General features: G+C 47.5%; 1 protein-coding gene across 3 annotated transcripts; it reads left to right on the forward strand.

The window, feature by feature from the left end:
• The first annotated feature begins 4,794 nt into the window (after positions 1–4,794).
• Positions 4,795–17,405, forward strand: LOC114037685 (epithelial discoidin domain-containing receptor 1). 3 transcript variants are annotated; one of them, XM_027854654.1, is made up of 17 exons: positions 4,795–4,929; positions 5,029–5,131; positions 5,398–5,626; positions 6,313–6,460; positions 7,139–7,238; positions 7,819–8,005; positions 8,153–8,399; positions 9,081–9,176; positions 9,398–9,549; positions 9,970–10,135; positions 10,890–11,000; positions 12,164–12,408; positions 13,640–13,767; positions 13,976–14,194; positions 15,278–15,512; positions 16,164–16,313; positions 16,498–17,405. In XM_027854654.1, exons 1-17 carry the CDS (start codon positions 4,830–4,832, stop codon positions 16,636–16,638), a joined length of 2,757 nt encoding a protein of 918 aa, XP_027710455.1. In that variant the 5' UTR covers positions 4,795–4,829; the 3' UTR covers positions 16,639–17,405. The 3 variants fall into 3 exon arrangements, with proteins under 3 accessions (XP_027710455.1, XP_027710456.1, XP_027710457.1); XM_027854655.1 differs by lacking the exon at positions 10,890–11,000; XM_027854656.1 differs by lacking the exons at positions 10,890–11,000; positions 12,164–12,408 and having other exon boundaries at positions 10,052–10,135.
• The last annotated feature ends 6 nt before the right edge of the window (positions 17,406–17,411 follow it).

The following is a 17,411-nucleotide window of genomic DNA, read 5'->3' on the forward strand; positions in this document are numbered from 1 at the left end:
GTTGGTATGGGATGGTGTATATGTGTCGGTGTGTGAGTTGGGGGGGGGCAGAGAGGAGGTTTGAACCTGGTTAAGGTGAGTGTCTGGGAGTGTGGCAGAATGGATCTTCCCCACTTCCCCCTGTGTTCTTGCCTCTCACCTTTCTCTTTATGTCAGTCCAGTTAAGAGACTGCCTTTTCTCTACTTAATTCTTTTCTTTCTCAACAATTATTCTTCACTTGGTGTGTTTCTCTCTCTGTATCTGTCTTTCTCTTTTCATTCTCTCATTCCCCTGGCCCAGGGTTCTATATTTAGACAGTGTACTCTGTAAATGTTGAGATCCTCAGGCTACCATCAGATACTTCTCCCAGAAGCAGTGACTAGTTGGGCTTGCTGGGGTCAGAAGACTTGGACCCTGGTTTGGAGGGAAGCAGAGGAGAACCAGGACATAGGGAATAGACACAAAGGCACTTTACTTGATTGGAGCTTCCATCTCTCTCTAGTTGGGGAGTGGTGGTGGTAAGAGTTGGTAGGGTAGGAGAGTGGGAAGAACCAGTGGTTAGTTGACTAGTAGACTGATACTTTCATCCATAACGGAAGCCATAGTGTGAAATGATGTTAGATGAGATTATATGGCCAGGAGAAAGGATGTCGCAGTCCCACAGAAAGGCAAGTAGCTAGGAAAGGGACAGGCAGGTGGGACATTGCGCCCCTCCCCCACTGGGTGCTTTCAGTGTGCTCAGTTCTAAGCTGGGCCTGCAAGAACCTGCTCCTTCCCACCTGCCCTGGGGGCCTCTCCAGCTCACACCCCTCCTTTGGAACTAAGCCCAGAAAAGGAGGAGCCAGAAAGAAGAGATTACCTCTTCCAGCCTGGCTCTCTGCCTTTGACACCACAGCTCTAAGTCCACTGTTTGGGAGGAAAGGGGAAAGTGGAAACATTAGAGAGAAGAGCAGCAAAGCTGTAAACACAGGGTCTAGGTGGGGTTGGGGTGAAAATAAATGTATGGTGTGAGCTGGGTGCAATGCAGTAGAAGCCTACGGGGAAGTGGGGGAAGGGAGAGGAGGGGTTGGGGAGGGGAGGGGCCAGTACAGATGAAAAATGGAATCAGTGGAGTGGGAAAGGAGTCCTAGGGGGCCAGGGAAGGGCTATAGCAAAGGGGGCAGTGATGAGAGAGGGGTATAAAAGTAATGGAAAAGATATAAGGCAAGCGCAGAGAATGCTGGGGTGAGGGGGGATTTAGGAACTGCAGATGGCAGTGTAAGAGAAAAGAGAGGGAAAGGGAGCAAGGATAAGAGAGAAGAAAAAGGTAAGGTGAAGGAAGAAAAAAGGAAGGCAAAGAGGTAGCTGAGCTCGTTGTAGGAGGAGGGAGCTTGCTCCTTGGGTCCTGAGAAGTTCCAGCTCTTGGATACTCTCCCCAGAAAAGGCCCCCCAACAGCTGCTCCTGGGAGCCACCTCCTGACACCCGAGCCTGACTGGCGCCTCCCTCTCTGGACTCCCTCCCTTCTCTCCTCCCCCACCTCCTGCTTGGCAGGGCCCAACTACTGAAGAGGCTGGGTTATCAGAGGCAGGAAGCCTGGGTCTTCCAGAAAGAGGGAGGAAAGGTAGGGAGTGATCAAGAGGACATCCTGATGGGGAAAGCAGAGACCTGATAGGGTGGGACACCTGGGTCCGAGGAGGAAAGTGATAGCTAAAGGGAAAGGTTCAGGGGTTTGGGACACAGGATGCTTGTTGTTTCTACTTGGTTCAATTGAACTATTTCAGTCTAGCTTCCCTGTCCCAGTCACTACCCCTCAGACTGGTTTTCTGTCCCATTAAGAGAGCCCTTGTGACTTTCAAGACAGAGAGTGTCATGGTACTGTCTTTCTCTGCCACAGACACATCCTGGAACCTCTCTGGGGAGTAGTTCCTCACTGTTCAGCATTCATGCCTTGCCAGGGCATATTCAGCTGGAGAACCCCCCTAAAATGTCACCCTCCTTCCATTCCTCCAAGGCAGGAACCGTTTTGCTCTCTGGTGATATTTAGAGCTGGAAGGAACCTTAGGCAACATATATATTAGAGATCATCAAATACAACTCCCTTTTTTTTATAAAAGAAGAAAGTGAATTTCAGGATCACATAGCTAGTAAGCATCCTAGGGATGGATTTGAACCCAGGTCTTCCTGACTCCAAGTCCAGACTCCAAGACTGCGTCCACTAAACCACACTAGGAATCATCTGCACAGAGATGGTATCTGAGCCCATGGGAGACAATGAGGTTACCAAATGACAGAGTATAGTGGGAAAAGAGGAGGGCCCAGAATAGAGACTTGGGATAGATACTCCTTTAGACAGTAGGCATGACACGGATGATAAACCCTGGGGAATATCCCTGGGGATAACTCTTCTCCCTAAACTATTTTCAACAACGTATACCAAAAATACCCCAAACCAAACAAACAAACAAACAAAAAAAGCCAGACTGGGCCTGCACCTTCATAAGCCTAATGTAACCACCAATAGCACAATCATACTCCAATAATCTGCATTAGGATGATGGTATAATGGTTATACCTTATACCCCTTAATAAAAGGGTTTGTTCTGTGAAGTTTGGAGTCAAAGGGCTGCACTTGAGGATCTAGAGGGCCACACGTGACCTCGAGGGTGCAGGTTCCCCACCCCTGGAACCAAATCGCAGCCTCAGAAGTTTCTACCCCCACCCAAACCCTAGGCAAACTGTAAGGTGTCCACACACTCACTGTACATGTGTATAGGCTAGGTAGGCCCCCCAAGGGTTTCCTGAGTTCCAACTGATCAGAGTAAAGACTGGCATTTCTGGAGGACCTGGAGATTGTTAAAGCAGGAGTTGTTGGATTTGAAGAAGAAACCGAGAGGAAAAAGTGAAAATAAGGAGAAAACAAGGTTTAGTTACTTTTCTTGGTCACTTTTCCCCTTTTCCTTCTAGGTTTCTCTTCTTTCCCCATCTGTTTCTTGGGCCTATAGTTCTTTACTGTACATGTACTGAGGGGCTGAAGCTCCTTATTCTTGGGAACTGATATGTCTTGGGTATTTGTTCACAAGAGTACACAAATATCTATGTATTTGTGTAGAAGAGATATTCCCTTTACTAGGATTTTATTGCTGTTCATGCATCTGTTGTTTTATTATTCCCTTCAGTATTTATCTTTTATTAACTTATTAATAAAATCAGATTTGCTAAGAATCTGATTTGTGGTTAAGAGTTGATGTCAGTATGAGGATATGGGGGTGCATGTCTCTGGATTTGTATGGGTTTGATATGTGGATGTGAGAGGGTTGTAGTGGGGTCCAAATGAGATGATGTATGAAAAACACCATATAAATATCATGTCATTATTTTCATTATAATGGCATGTCATGTGAAGATGTAGCAATGCATAAGTCTTCAGACATGTATACCTATGATGCTTACCAGATTATGTCTGTATACATATGCAGATCCACATGTGCTTGCCTGGTGCTGTGTCTATCCCTGTGTTTATAGTGTGGATGTGAGCCTGAGAGAGTGTGTGTATATAGGGAACTATGCGTGTCAGTGACTAGGGGGTGGGTGGTTGGAGTGGAAGATGGCAGGGTGTCCTCATCCTGGGATATAATTGGCTTTTGGGTTGACAGGAAGGGTTATTCTGGGGCAGCTCTGTCTGAGAGGATCTAGGTCTGAGTTGGTGTCTCCACTCTCTAGAGAGAGATGGAGGTCATTATAGGTCTCAGGATTTCTTGCTCTTGGTGTCTGTATATAAGTCTTTCTGTGTGTCTTTTTGAATCAGCCTCTCTGTCTCTGTCTTGGCCTTTCATTCTATGTGTCTCTTGGTGTTTTTCTCTCTGTTCTCTCTGCCTTCTGTTCTGTTTCTCCGTATCTCTGCTGGGGGCTCTGTCTCAGTCTCTGTCTGGTCTTGGCGCCAGCAATGACTCACCCAGGGCTGGGCATGAAGGTTACTCAAGGAAACAAGGGCCCTCCTGTTCCCAAGGGATGGGGGTGGAGAACAGGACCCAGGAATCCAATATACAGAACTCCTGGGATTCCAATGGCCTGCTCACCTCTCCCTGACTCTCCCTTCTCCCTAGCTTATGCTCACCTCAGGAACCCAAGCATCCTGCTTCCTAGTCCCTGCCTCTGGCTCTCCTCCTACCACCCCCACCCCCTCACCCATCCCCTCAGCTGCTGTCTCAGAGCAGTGGGGTTTCAGCTGCCTCTTACATTCCTGCCCAAGGGCATTGTGGGAGCAGCTGAAGAAGGACAAAGGAACGAGGGAGTGTCCCTTCTCCCCTCTCCTTCTACCTCCTGGGGGGAACCTAGGGGAAACTCTCTTTAAACCTTTCCCTTTATTTCCAGGACAACCAAATTTTCTTCAGCTCTGGATTTCTCTCTAAGAGACAGTTGTCTCTCAAGATGGGGAAGGGGGAAATGATGAGGGGACAGGATGTTTGGGTCCCAGAAAAAAAGTAAGGACTAACTGGATAGAACTGGGGAGCCATAATACTTTTGGCTTGAAGGCAGTAGAGGTTAGAAAGTGCCTGTGTTCCTAAGAGAAATACGTGCTTGCAAATGAGACAAAATGTACCTGAAAGGAGCAAAAGTTAAAGGGAGAGGCAGGGACTTGGGAGCTTCAAGTCTGGGGACAGAGTGCTTGAATTCAATGAAGGTTAGGAAGTGGAAACTTAGAGGGATGGCTGTCTAGGACATAAGTGGGGAGTGGAGAAAGTGGGCTCCAAGGGTAGGGATTAAAAATCTCTCTCTTTTTTTTGTCTTTGTACTATTTCTCTTAGCTGAGATCTCTCCATTCTTTCTCCTCTTTTCCAGCAGAGATGCTGTTCCCTCCACCGTAGGGCTATGGGATCTGGAGCCATGGGGCTGCTTATCCTGTTGTCTTTGCTGCCAGTGATACTGATAACAGTTGAAAATGCTGACTTGGAGGGACACTTTGACCCTGGTGAGGAGGCTAGATATCTAGTTCTCTGAGGGGAGAGGATCTCTGGAGGGGGAAATTTCGTGGTACTCATTCCTGTTTCTATCTCTTATGTCCATTCAGCCAAATGCCGCTATGCCCTGGGTATGCAAGACCGAACCATTCCTGACAGTGACATCTCAGCTTCTAGTTCGTGGTCAGACTCCACTGCTGCTCGACATAGCAGGTACCCTCATCCCAATCAGGAACGAATAGTTTTTCTATGACTCTTCCTGTCTGTCTCTAACTTTCCTCTTCCAGACTCTTCTTTTCTTTTGGAGACCCAATCGAAACTGAAAGACATTTTAGTAGGTTCAACAAGACACCTCACAGTAATATCATGGAACTAAGGAGCATTATGATAACAGTAAAACTATAACAGGGGAGCCCATCCAGTAGTAAATCTGTCCCCAGGATTCCAAACACTAACAACCCCCTTCTTCCTCCTTCCAGATTGGAGAGCAGTGATGGAGATGGGGCATGGTGTCCAGCAGGGCCCGTGTTTCCAATGGAATCAGAGTACCTGCAGGTGGACCTTCGACAGCTACATTTGGTGGCCCTAGTGGGAACCCAAGGACGACATGCTGGAGGGTTGGGCAAGGAGTTCTCTCCTAGTTACCGACTGAGATACTCCCGTGATGGTCAACGATGGATGGACTGGAAGGACCGATGGGGCCAGGAGGTGAAGAGAGGCAGGGGAATAGAATGTGATATAGAGGAAAAGGATAGCTAATAGAGGAGATTGGGGTCATAGAGAGCATACATGGCATCTGGGAGCAGGAGGACAGATTCTATGTAGTGGAGAGGTAAAAGAGTCAATTGAGTCAGGAAAAGAGAAGGTGTGGTTGGGGAAAGGAACAGAGAATAGAGAAAAAATTGTAAAGTTGGAAGATTTTAGAGATCATCTAGACCAGAGGTGTCAAACATGCAGGCCAACAGGCCTTTGGCCAGCACTCCCCAGTGCATTCCTACAGTAGAGCACAGATAGTGTTAACTGGTGGTTTTCCAAATCAGTACGCAGCCTGCAGGGATCCTTATGTATGGTTTAGTGACCTCCTGTTTCTATTTGAGTTTGACACTACTGATCTAGACCAACACCCTCATTTTGCAGATGAGGACACTGAGGCTGAGAGAGATGAACTGGTTTCCCCGAGGTCACACAGCTAGTTGGAGGTAGATCCATGTCTCTTGACTCTCAGTCCAGTATTTCTTTCATGCTTTCCTGCCTGCTCTGAAATGGTACTCTAGGTTGGAGATGGGGGTCAGTGAGCAGATAGTATGGGAATTAGTTTGAGCCAAGCATCTGGCTTTCCCATCCATTCCATCTCTGAGCCTTTCTCATCCCTACTTCCCCCTCTCCCACCCTAGGTGATCTCAGGGAATGAGGACACTGGTGGAGTGGTGCTGAAGGATCTGGGACCCCCCATGGTGGCCCGTCTCGTCCGATTCTACCCCAGGGCTGACAGAGTCATGAGTGTGTGTCTTCGAGTGGAGTTATATGGCTGCCTCTGGAGGGGTGAGTTCAGCACTTCTCCCTGGGGGAATCTAAAATTTGGGTTTCTTGTTTTAGAGAGAGCCACTATGTTATGTCCTCAGGGAAAAAAGGGGTACTAAACTTCTCATTTACCACTGGGAAAAGATTGAAATTACCAGTAGCCACATCAGTGGGCCAAATGGAATGGTTGTGAAAAAAAAAAAAACAACATTTCAATCTACCAATCAATGAGTGGTTCAAAATGCCTACTACGGGTCACACTGCTATGTGCTGGGGATACAAAGACAAAAATGAAACATCCCACCTGCCCTTGAGGAGCTTACACTCTTTGAGGAGAGACAACCTAACTATAGGCAAACTACATACAAGGTAATGGGGCTAGGCAGTGCTTGTACTTGGTAGGATCAAAAAGACCTCATGTAGGAGGTGGCTCGAGGCAGAGGTAAGGAGTGAGATCATTCCAGGTATGTGGGACAGACAGTTTGTGCAGTCAGAGAGAAGGGAAATGAAAAGTTGTGTGAGAAGATCATAAAGGTCAATTTGGCTAAATCATATAGTATATTAAGGGGAGAAATGTATAATAAGCCTGGAAAGGTCAATGATGGATAAGCTACAGACGATATTTTTCCCACACTCAAGAAAAAGTTATAAATAATGTGGGTTCCTTCTCTAACCCCATTTCCTTCCATTTTGTCTCAGATGGACTGCTCTCCTACACAGCCCCTGTGGGACAGACTATGTACCTGCCTGAGACTGTGCATCTCAATGATTCAACCTATGATGGACACACAGTTGGCGGGTGAGAGAGGCAGGTCCCTGGAGATGTAGAGCTAGGGCTCTGAGGAACAGCAAGAGGGAAGGAAGAAGCGGGGATGAGATTTAGGGCCTATACTGCTGAAATTTAATGTGCTTAATATACATATTTTTTTGTAAAAGGGATTTTGTTTTCTTTCATTCTCAATGGGTGGAAAGAGCAGGAGGGAGAACAGGATTTTTGCTGATTGAAAAAAAATAAAATATAATTTTAAAAATATTTGGAGCCTAGTTTGAGGGAGGGAGAGAAATTCATGGATGAGGTGAAAGTGAAAGAGGGAGCAGGGAACAATTGAGGAGAGAGGAAAATGAGGGTTAGGGGGAGTAGGTCCAGGGCATGTGGAATTAAAAAAAAAAAGCTATGGACAGGAGATGAAAAGACTGTTTGGTCTGGAGGGAGAAGAGATAAGCCTTAACATTTGACGGATGGGACTGGAACTGGAGATATGGAAACAGAGTTAGAGTGCTGGGCCCAGGGGCCAGATCTCAAAGAAGGGTGGGAGTGTTAGGAGATACCCCGTTCTGGTTCTAAAAACCACCACCCCGGCTTTCCTCCCCGACCCTAGGTTGCAATATGGAGGCCTGGGCCAACTGGCAGATGGTGTAGTGGGGCTGGATGACTTCAGGCAGAGCCGGGAGCTGCGAGTATGGCCAGGGTATGATTATGTAGGATGGAACAACAACAGCTTCCCCAGCGGCTATGTGGAGATGGAATTTGAGTTTGACCGACTGCGGGTCTTTCAGACTATGCGGGTGAGAATTCTGTGGCTGAAGACCAAATAGAGAGGACATTGTGGCCTTGGTGGGGGTGGGGGACGGAGGGTGAAAGAGATGTAAAGAGATACCATAATGGGGAGAGATCCCTTTGTTACAATCTTGTTTCCTTTCATCCCTGCTTAGGTCCATTGTAACAACATGCACACCCTGGGTGCCCGGCTCCCTGGTGGGGTGGAGTGCCGCTTCAAGCGAAGCCCAGCCACAGCCTGGGAGGGAGAGCCAATATATCAAGCCTTAGGAGGAAGTCTAGGGGACCCCAGAGCCCGGTCTGTGGTTGTGTCGTTGGGGGGACGCGTAGGTCGATTTCTGCAGTGCCGCTTTCGTTTTACTGGGTCCTGGCTGCTCTTTAGTGAGATCTCCTTCCTTTCTAGTAAGTTTCTCCCCAACAATACCCTTTATTCCCAGACCCGTTTATGGTGGAGTAATGCTGTTCATGCCTTCTGCCTACTGTCTCAGATCCTCAACATCTGGCAATTTCTCTTCCCCTTGCTTCTTATACAGTGACATCCCACACTGTCCCGAGTCTCCTTCCCCAACTCCCTTTCTCCCTCACTATCTCAACCTGTACAGTTCTTTTGTGTTCCTTTATAACTCATCCCCCTGTTTCCCCAAGGCCATCTGTGTTCCTGGTCACCTCTAACACTCTATATTGTCAGTCAGTCAGTCCCACCCCCACCAATCTTTCCTATGTCTTGTCTTTTTTTATCAGTTTTGCTAGCAGTTATCCTCATTCTTGTATCTCCACAAATCTTTGGACGACACTCCTCAGTTGTACCCAATATGTATCTTCTCTGTCAGGCTGCCTATTCATTCTTTTCGACTCATCCTGTCCTGTATCTCCTCCATCTGTCTGTCTTTCTCCACCCCAAACTTCCCCAACAGCCTCCTCACAGCTGCTCCAGAATTCATTTCTGATCCTTATGTTTCAAAGGAATGTTTTATTCTCATCTAACCCATCTTCTCCACATCTTTTCCTTTTCATCTCTCCTCTCCTTGGTTACCTTTTCCTCTTCACCCAACTCCCTCTTCTCTTTCTATTTGTTTTCCTCAGATGTTGTGAATGAATCTTCTCCAGCTTTGGGTGGCACCCGACCACCTGCCCCTTGGTGGCCCCCAGGCCCAGTTTCTACCAACTTCAGCAGCTTGGGTAATGTCCCTGCCCTCCCTCCTTCCTTTTCTCCCTACTCCTTGAATTTAATCCAACAAATATTTATAAAATGCATCAGATTGTGCCCTTGGGATACAAAGACCAAAAACCAGCCTCTGCTCTAAAGAAGCTTACCTTATGCTAGACCACCTGAGTACTGGATTGCCTTTTCATCCCTAGTCTCGAACTCTGACTTCTTTCTCCTTCTTCCCTCTGCACAGAGCTGGAGCCTCGGGGGCAGCAGCCTGTGGCCAAAGCAGAGGGCAGCCCCACCGCCATTTTGATCGGCTGCCTGGTGGCCATCATCCTGCTTCTGCTGCTTATCATCGCCTTCATGCTCTGGAGGCAGCATTGGCGCAGGCTGCTTGGCAAGGTGGGCAAGGCTTTGGGAGGGTCCAGGATGGGTGTGTGTCTTGAGGGAATATAAGGTCCAGGAATAAAAGGGAATGAATGAGGAGGAAGACAAGACAAAAGATGGGAATAATAATAACAGCAAATATATATAAAGTACTTTTTATATGTTGTCTCATTTGATCCTCACAATAGCCCTTTAAGATAGAGGCTATTATTGTAGCCATTTTATAGATGAGAAAATTGAGGTTGAAAGAAAGGTTAAGGGATTTGACCCAGTGTCACATAGCCAGAAGGAACTGAGGAAGGGTTTGAATTCAAGTCTTCTTGACTCCAAGTTCACTACTCCACCTAGTTGATGGGAATAGTTGGTAAAGCTAGGATATAACCTAGGTGTGCTTTGACTCCCAGGCTCTCTCATTTTCCCCCCAACTCCTGCCAGGCTGAGCGACGAGTATCCGAGGAAGAGCTGACAGTTCATCTCTCTGTCCCTGGGGACACTGTCCTCATCAACAACCGTCCAGGACCTCGAGAACCACCCCCTTATCAAGAACCTCGGCCCCGTGGGAACCCACCTCACCCTGTTCCCACTGCCCCTAATGGCTCTGGTATGACCTTTGGAGGGAAGGATTAATGCCATCTGCCCTTACTCCTAGATCTCTCTCTCTCTCTTTCTCTCTCAGTGTCTCTGTCTTTACCTTCTACCTTGCTTCTTCTCTATGACGTCCTTCGGGATGTCATAACTCATCCCCTTGTTACCCCAGGTCCATCTGTGTTCCTGGTCACCCCTTATACTCTATATTGTTTGTGTCAGTCAGTCCCACCCCCACCAATCTTTCCAATGTCCTCCTTGTCATGTGTCTCCCCTACTCAACTCTTTGGACCATACTCCTCAGTTGTACCCATTATATGTCTTCTCTGTCAGCCTGTCCATCCATTCTTCTAGATTCATCCCATCCTGTGTCTCCTCCATCTCTCTGTCTTGTCTTCTTGGTCTCTACCCATCCCTTGTCTCCTTCAGAGTCATAACTAGTTTGGGGCAACTCAGGCTTTGCCCTTGGGCACCAGAAATTAGAGGGTGTAAAAATTTAACAGTGAAGAAGCCACAATAGTAACTAGTTATCCCTCCTGCTCAAGATAACTTTGTATTAATTACTTAACATTATTTTTATATCATTGATTTAAAAAATGATCTCAGGGCATATAATTCATTCTGCTTATCCAGGGCATATTCAAGTGTTGCTTGCCCCTTGCCTCAGGCACCAAAAATACCAGTTAAGGCTCTGGTCTCCTATTCATTTGTCCATCCCCCCTGGTCTCACCCTATCCTGGTGTCTCCCCCACCCCTCCTTCTCCCGACAGCGATGCTGCTCTCCAATCCAGCCTACCGCCTCCTCCTGGCCACTTACGCCCGTCCCCCCCGAGGCTTTGGCCCCCCCACACCCGCCTGGGCCAAACCCACCAACACCCAGGGTAAGCCCCATCATCCCCTGGGCTCCCCCAGGCTCCCCACTCCACAGTGGCGTGGGAAAAAGACTGACTCTTTATGCTTCCTTTGCTTCCAACCATGTCTTCTTCTGCTCTCCAGAGCATTGGAGGAAAAAACTCTTGCATCTTTAGCTGTCCTGTATTGTTTTCTGCCCTTTTTTGAGGTCTCTCTTTAGAGTAATGGAGGAAAAGACTCATTTGGATTGAGTTCTTGGCTTTCTCCTTTTCTTTTTTTTCCTTTAGCACATTCTATTTAGCTTTTTAGAATTGAAGAGGAAGCCTTAACTCTTCATCATTTCCCATTCCTCATCTTTTGGTTTCCCCCTCTCTCCAGAGCTGCATAGGAGGAGGCTCTACCACCCCCGGCATTACCCCTTTCCCCTTATGTTTCTTTTCTATGGAATTGCAGAGGTAAAGTTTCTCAAATCCTATACCTTCTCTGTCCCCTCCCACTCCTTTGTGTTTGCTTTGTTGTCTCTCCCTGGCCCTCCTGAGCTTCCAAGAAAATTCTCTAACCTGTCTACACTTCCTCCCATGTCTAGATTCCTTGTTACAGGATTTGTAGAGGAAAGGGTTCTTCTGTTCTCTGTTTCCTCTCTGTGCCCCCCTGCTGTTTCCACTCTGTCTTTGGGGCTGGTGGGTTGGGATGGAAAAGGTTTGGGAGGGATATTGAAATGGTAAAGTCAGAGTTGAAGGGCTAGGAGGGGAGGGCAGTTGAGTAAGAGGAAAATCTGGGTAGGGGAATTTAAGATTTAGAAAAACGTGGATGGGGAAATCTCCCACCCTGTCCAGTTAGATACAGGGGTATCTCTTCTGCTGAAAGATCCTTAGGAAAGAAGGCTCTCTGGTCTTCAGAGCTTACCCTGTTCTATTGTTACATCCCCCTTGTAGTGAAGTCAGATCTTCATCCCACCTACTTTTTAGCTTTAGACTATCCTTTGTGGGTAGATGAAAAACAAGAAAATACAAGACATAGAGGATGTCTAGATTCTCTTCACCTGGGGAATGCAGGAGGGAAAGGGGCTAAGAGCACCTAGGCACCTTGGTGGGGAGGGGGAGTATGGCTACCTGCCTCTGAACTGTGCCACTGGAAATCTGGGGCTACTTCAGCTGCTCTTAATGCCTCTCTCTTCTGCCCTACTCCCCAGCCTGCCATGGAGACTACATGGAGCCAGAGAAGCCATGTGCCCCGCTGTTGCCTCCACCCTCCCAGAGCAGTGTCCCCCATTATGCTGAAGCTGACATCGTCACTCTACAGGGTGTCACTGGGGGAAATACCTATGCTGTCCCTGCACTGCCTCCAGGGGCTACAGGTGATGGCCCTCCCCGAGGGGATTTCCCCCGATCCCGGCTCCGCTTCAAGGAGAAGCTAGGTGAAGGCCAGTTCGGGGAGGTGAGGAGGAACTCAATTCAGTTCAATTCAGCAAACTTTTATTAAGTTCCTGCTGGGTGCAAGGCACTGGAGACACAAAAGCAAAAACAAGAAAAAGACCTGCCCTCAAGGAGCTTACATTCTACTTGGGGGATACAGCAGGTACACAGATAAGTAAATACAAGGTAATTTGTGGAGGAAGAGAGTTTGAATAATTGGGAGGACCAGGAAAGCTTCACAAGGAAGCTCACACCTGAGTTGATCTGTGAAGGAAGCTAGGGATTCTAAGTAGTAGAGGTAAGGAGAGGTTACTGCAGGTGTGAAGGTGGACAGATGGGCTCATGGATTGTGCAAATGCAGGGAGGCAGGAGCTATTTGTCCAGTTTAGGGAACAGCTAGTAAGCCAATTTGGTTGGCACATACAGTATGTAAGGAGGAGTAATGCCAAATAAGGCAGAAAGGTAGGTCCGAGCCAGATGATGGAGGGCCTTAAAGAAGAGGCCAGGGGGGTTGTATTTTATCCTATGGGCAATAGAGAACTTCTGAAGCAGGGGAAAGGCATCATCAGATCCATACCTTAGGAAGATTCTTTAGGAAGCTGTGTAGAGGACAGATTGGACAGGGGAAAGACTGTAATCAATGCTACAGCCTAGGAATCCTACCCTGGGTGATAGGTGATGAGGATCTGAACTGTGATAGCGGCTGTGCAAGTGGAGAGAAAGATATGGATTCAAGAGGGGCTATTTAGTTAGAATGGGCAATGTTTGACAATTGAGTTGATACAGAGGTAAAGGAGAGGGAAAATCCAGATGACTGTGACACTACTCTCTACCTTTCCTTTGACCTCAGACCTCTAACCCAATCCTCCCACTTTTGAGTGATGTTAGCACTAGAGTAACCACCTTTATTTTTCCCTGTCATCATCTTGGGCAATGTCAGCTCTACAACAAATGATGGTGATAGCACCTCACATTAGTACAGTATAATTCAATTTTCAATGAGCTTTCAGGTACATTTCCTTGTCTTTATAACAGCCCAGGGACGTAGGCAAAACAGGTACTATTAAGACCATTTTACATATTGAGATTCAGAGAAGTAAATTGCTCAAAGTCACATAGCAAGTAGGTAGAGGTAGGATTGTAGCTCCTAGTCAGTCCATTATGCCAGTACTGCTTTTCTTGACTCCATGACCTCTTTGATCCTTGCAGTATCTCCCAGTGACCTAGCTTTCTTCTTTCCCTCCCCTTCACAGGTGCATTTGTGTGAGGTGGAAAGTCCCCAGGATCTGCTCAACCTAGAGTTCCCCCTCAATGTGAGAAAGGGACGCCCCTTGTTGGTGGCTGTCAAGATCCTTCGCCCAGATGCCACAAAGAATGCTAGGCAAGACTCTTGAATGCATTGTGGGGCTTGGGATGGGTAGGTAGAGGCAGGGGAGAGGCTGCAGGGTGAGGAGAAGAAGGGATCAATTCTGAAGGGAGAGGGTAGAATCTAGAAGAAGGAATTATCAATTTGATTAATTCCCTTATGAGCTGGGAGATGGAAAGGGGAGTGTTAGAAACTGCCCTTTCTAATCTTCTCTATTCTGTAGGAATGATTTCCTGAAAGAGGTGAAGATCATGTCAAGGCTGAAGGACCCTAATATAATTCGGCTGCTAGGGGTGTGCGTGCAGGACGACCCCCTCTGCATGATTACTGACTACATGGAGAATGGTGACCTTAACCAGTTCCTCAGTGCCCACCGATTAGAGGACAAAGCTGTAGATGGCAGCCCAGGAGATGGGGGAGCAACTCAGGGGCCCACCATCAGGTAACCTACCCCAAGGCTAAAGCAAAAAACGGGCTAATGCAGTAGCCCTTGCCTTGCTGACCCCACCCTGACCACATATATACATCAACCTGAGGCTATCCCCTAGAGTGATCTCTGGTAGAACAAGGCAGGGATCGTTGAGTTAGGAAGGATTTATGATGGAAGGATTTATAACAGGGCTCTTAGCCTTTTCTGTGTCATGGAATTTTGGTGAAGTCTATAGATCCCTTCTCAGAATAATTTTTTTTTACTTTTTTTTTATTAATTTATCAACAATCACTTCCATATACTTTGGAGTTTAAAATTTTTCTCCCCCTTCCTCCCCACCACCCTCCCCAAGATGGCGCACAATCTGATATAGGCTATATATATATACATTCAGAATAATATTTTTAAATACTTGAAGGAAATGCTAAATTTCAGGTTAATGAAACTGTAATTTTTTTCTCATCTAAGTTCATAGATCCACCTGAAATCTATCTGTTGACCCCTTTGGAGTCTCTAGACCCCAGGTTAAGAACCTGTGATTTGGGGCAGCTAGGTGGCGTAGTGGATAGAGCACTGGATTCAGGAGGACCTGAGTTCAAATCTGGCCTCAGACATATAACACTTACTAGCTGTATGACCCTGGGCAAGTCACTTAACTCCATTGCCTAGCCAAAAAAAAAAAAAAAAAAAGAACCTGTGATTTTACAGAGAGCTCCCAGATAGGGCAGAGAGACAGCTAAGGTTTCAGGCTGGAGGTCTGCTCAAAGGCTCTGGGAACAGGTAGACAGAAAGGACATTTAGAATTGCAAAGGTACCAGGACCTGACCATCTTATTTCCCTGTCATCCCTTCCCCAATCTCATAGCACAAGTCTGGAACCCTGTAAATAGCAACCTTCTATGGGTGGAAATAGGGAGATGATTTGGCATGAAAATTCCATCTGGCCCTTTGAAGAGATGTAAGCAGTGTCAGTGAGTGGGTCATACCCTCTCTTCACTGGAAGGGAGTTGGACAGTATAACTTGAGCAACCCTCCCTATGCAGCCTGGGGGTCTGGGGACTTGCCTCTCTAATGCTGGGATCCTGCTCCCTTCCAGCTATGCAATGCTGCTTCATGTAGCAGCCCAGATTGCCTCTGGTATGCGATACCTTGCCACACTCAATTTTGTGCACCGGGATCTAGCCACAAGGAACTGCTTAGTGGGTGAGCATTTCACCATCAAAATCGCTGACTTTGGAATGAGCCGAAACCTCTATGCTGGCGATTATTACCGTGTGCAGGGTCGAGCTGTGCTACCCATCCGATGGATGGCTTGGGAGTGCATTCTTATGGTAAGGAAGTCCCTTGGTAAGTAGAGAGAAGAGAAAGACAGGCAGTAAGAGTTGTCTAGGGACCTGGGTTCTAGTTTAGACTTTGTCACTAATTAACTGAGTAGCCTCAAGCAAGTAACTTCTCTCTGGGTCTCAGTTTCCTCATGTGTAAAATGAGGAGGTTCAACTAGGTGATTTCTAAAGTCTCTTCTAGCTTTAACATCCTATTTTTCTAAGTAATTATAGAAAGGGGCTAGTCATTGGGATTGATTACAAGGCTACAGCAGAGATAAATCAAGAGAAAAGGTGACAATGGAGGGAGGAAAGAGGGGAAAGTCAGAGTGTGAAGTTAAGGCATAAAGCAGTGAAGAGATGGGGAGAAGGTAGAATCAGGAAGAAGAGAGCCTCAGGACAAGAAAATGGTTAAAGGCAATGGGGGAAGGGGAAGGACGATGGGAGGGTGAGGGGAAGGGTAGAATCCTTGGGAAAGATGCGCCATTAAAAGTGAGCAGGGTTTTAGGAAAGGATGGAATCATGGAAAAAGTCCTCATGGTGAGGAGACCCAGGAAGACAAAGAGCTAAGTGTGAGGGACCCATGTGTTTAGGGAAAAGGTCTTGGGATCTTCTGTACTAAATCTCCATCTTGACTAATCCCTTTTCCCACCCCTCCAGGGAAAGTTCACAACAGCCAGTGATGTGTGGGCCTTTGGAGTGACCTTGTGGGAGGTGCTGATGCTGTGTCGAGCTCAGCCATTTGGGCAGCTTACTGATGAGCAAGTCATCGAGAATGCCGGGGAGTTCTTCAGGGACCAAGGCCGGCAGGTCAGAAGCTGGCCTGGGGTAGGAGAGGAGGATATGAGTCCTTCTGGGGAGGTGGGACTTATGCTGGAAGGGTGGAGGTTTGGTGGGGAAAGCACCAAAGTTGGACCTGGGTTTGAGATCCAGCTTTACTATTTTGCTTGTGTGATGAATTTGTTTAAGCACTACTTCCTCTGACACAATCTAGGTGTACCTGGCCCGCCCTGATGCCTGCCCTCTGGGACTCTATGAACTGATGCTTCAGTGTTGGAGCCGAGAACCAGAGGAACGACCCCCTTTTCCCCAGCTGCACCAATATCTGACAGAAGATGCCCTTAATATGGTGTGAACCTTGGCACCTACTCTTCATTTGCCTACCCATCTTCCTTGTGTGGCTCAATGATGGGGACAGCAGCTGTACCTGGAGAAGAGGGTACAATTCTCCTGGTCCCATCAACCCTACTCCTAATTCTTCTGTCCATTCCCACATCATCTGATCCCCATCCCCATGATCTCCACTGTGCTATCTCTCTTCCTTTCCTGCCTCTTCTCTGTTGAGCACAAAGCTACCCCAAATGGAGGCAGAGGAAAAGACTGATCTCAGGCAGGCTGTGTCTGCTGAGGGAGGTGGGGATTATATGATCGCCTCTCTTTTTGGCCTTTCTTTCATAACCCCTTTGTTTTTCTCCCTGTATCTCTTTCCTGGTCTGTTTCTCCTGTTCCCCACCCACCCAGCTGGCCCTGGGATTGGGATTTTCTCTGACCTCTAGCAATCCTCAAAGTGAGGGAGGGCACATATTGGGCAGACACTGGATGTGGCTCACTAGGGCAACTGGGCCCCACTGGAAGACACTGGTTTCTGGAGAGATGGCTGTAGCCCCACCAGTCCCTCTCTCTCTGTCACACACTGGACACAACTGGCTGAGAATTTGGGGGCTAGGGAGAAGTAGGGGTGGATATCCTTTATCACTTCCCCTGGAATTGTCCCTGGTCTCTGTCCCTCACCTTTCTCCATCTCCCAATACACTGGACTTGGGGGTTGATTCACCCCTACTTCTCTAATTGTTCTCATCTTCCCCACCCTCCTCCCCCATGCTGTAGATAGTGCTTGTCTGAGTCTGT

The sequence above is a fragment of the Vombatus ursinus genome, unplaced genomic scaffold (genome assembly GCF_900497805.2).
Source record: "Vombatus ursinus unplaced genomic scaffold, bare-nosed wombat genome assembly UNPS02010472.1, whole genome shotgun sequence".
NCBI classification, from domain to species: Eukaryota; Metazoa; Chordata; class Mammalia; order Diprotodontia; family Vombatidae; genus Vombatus; species Vombatus ursinus.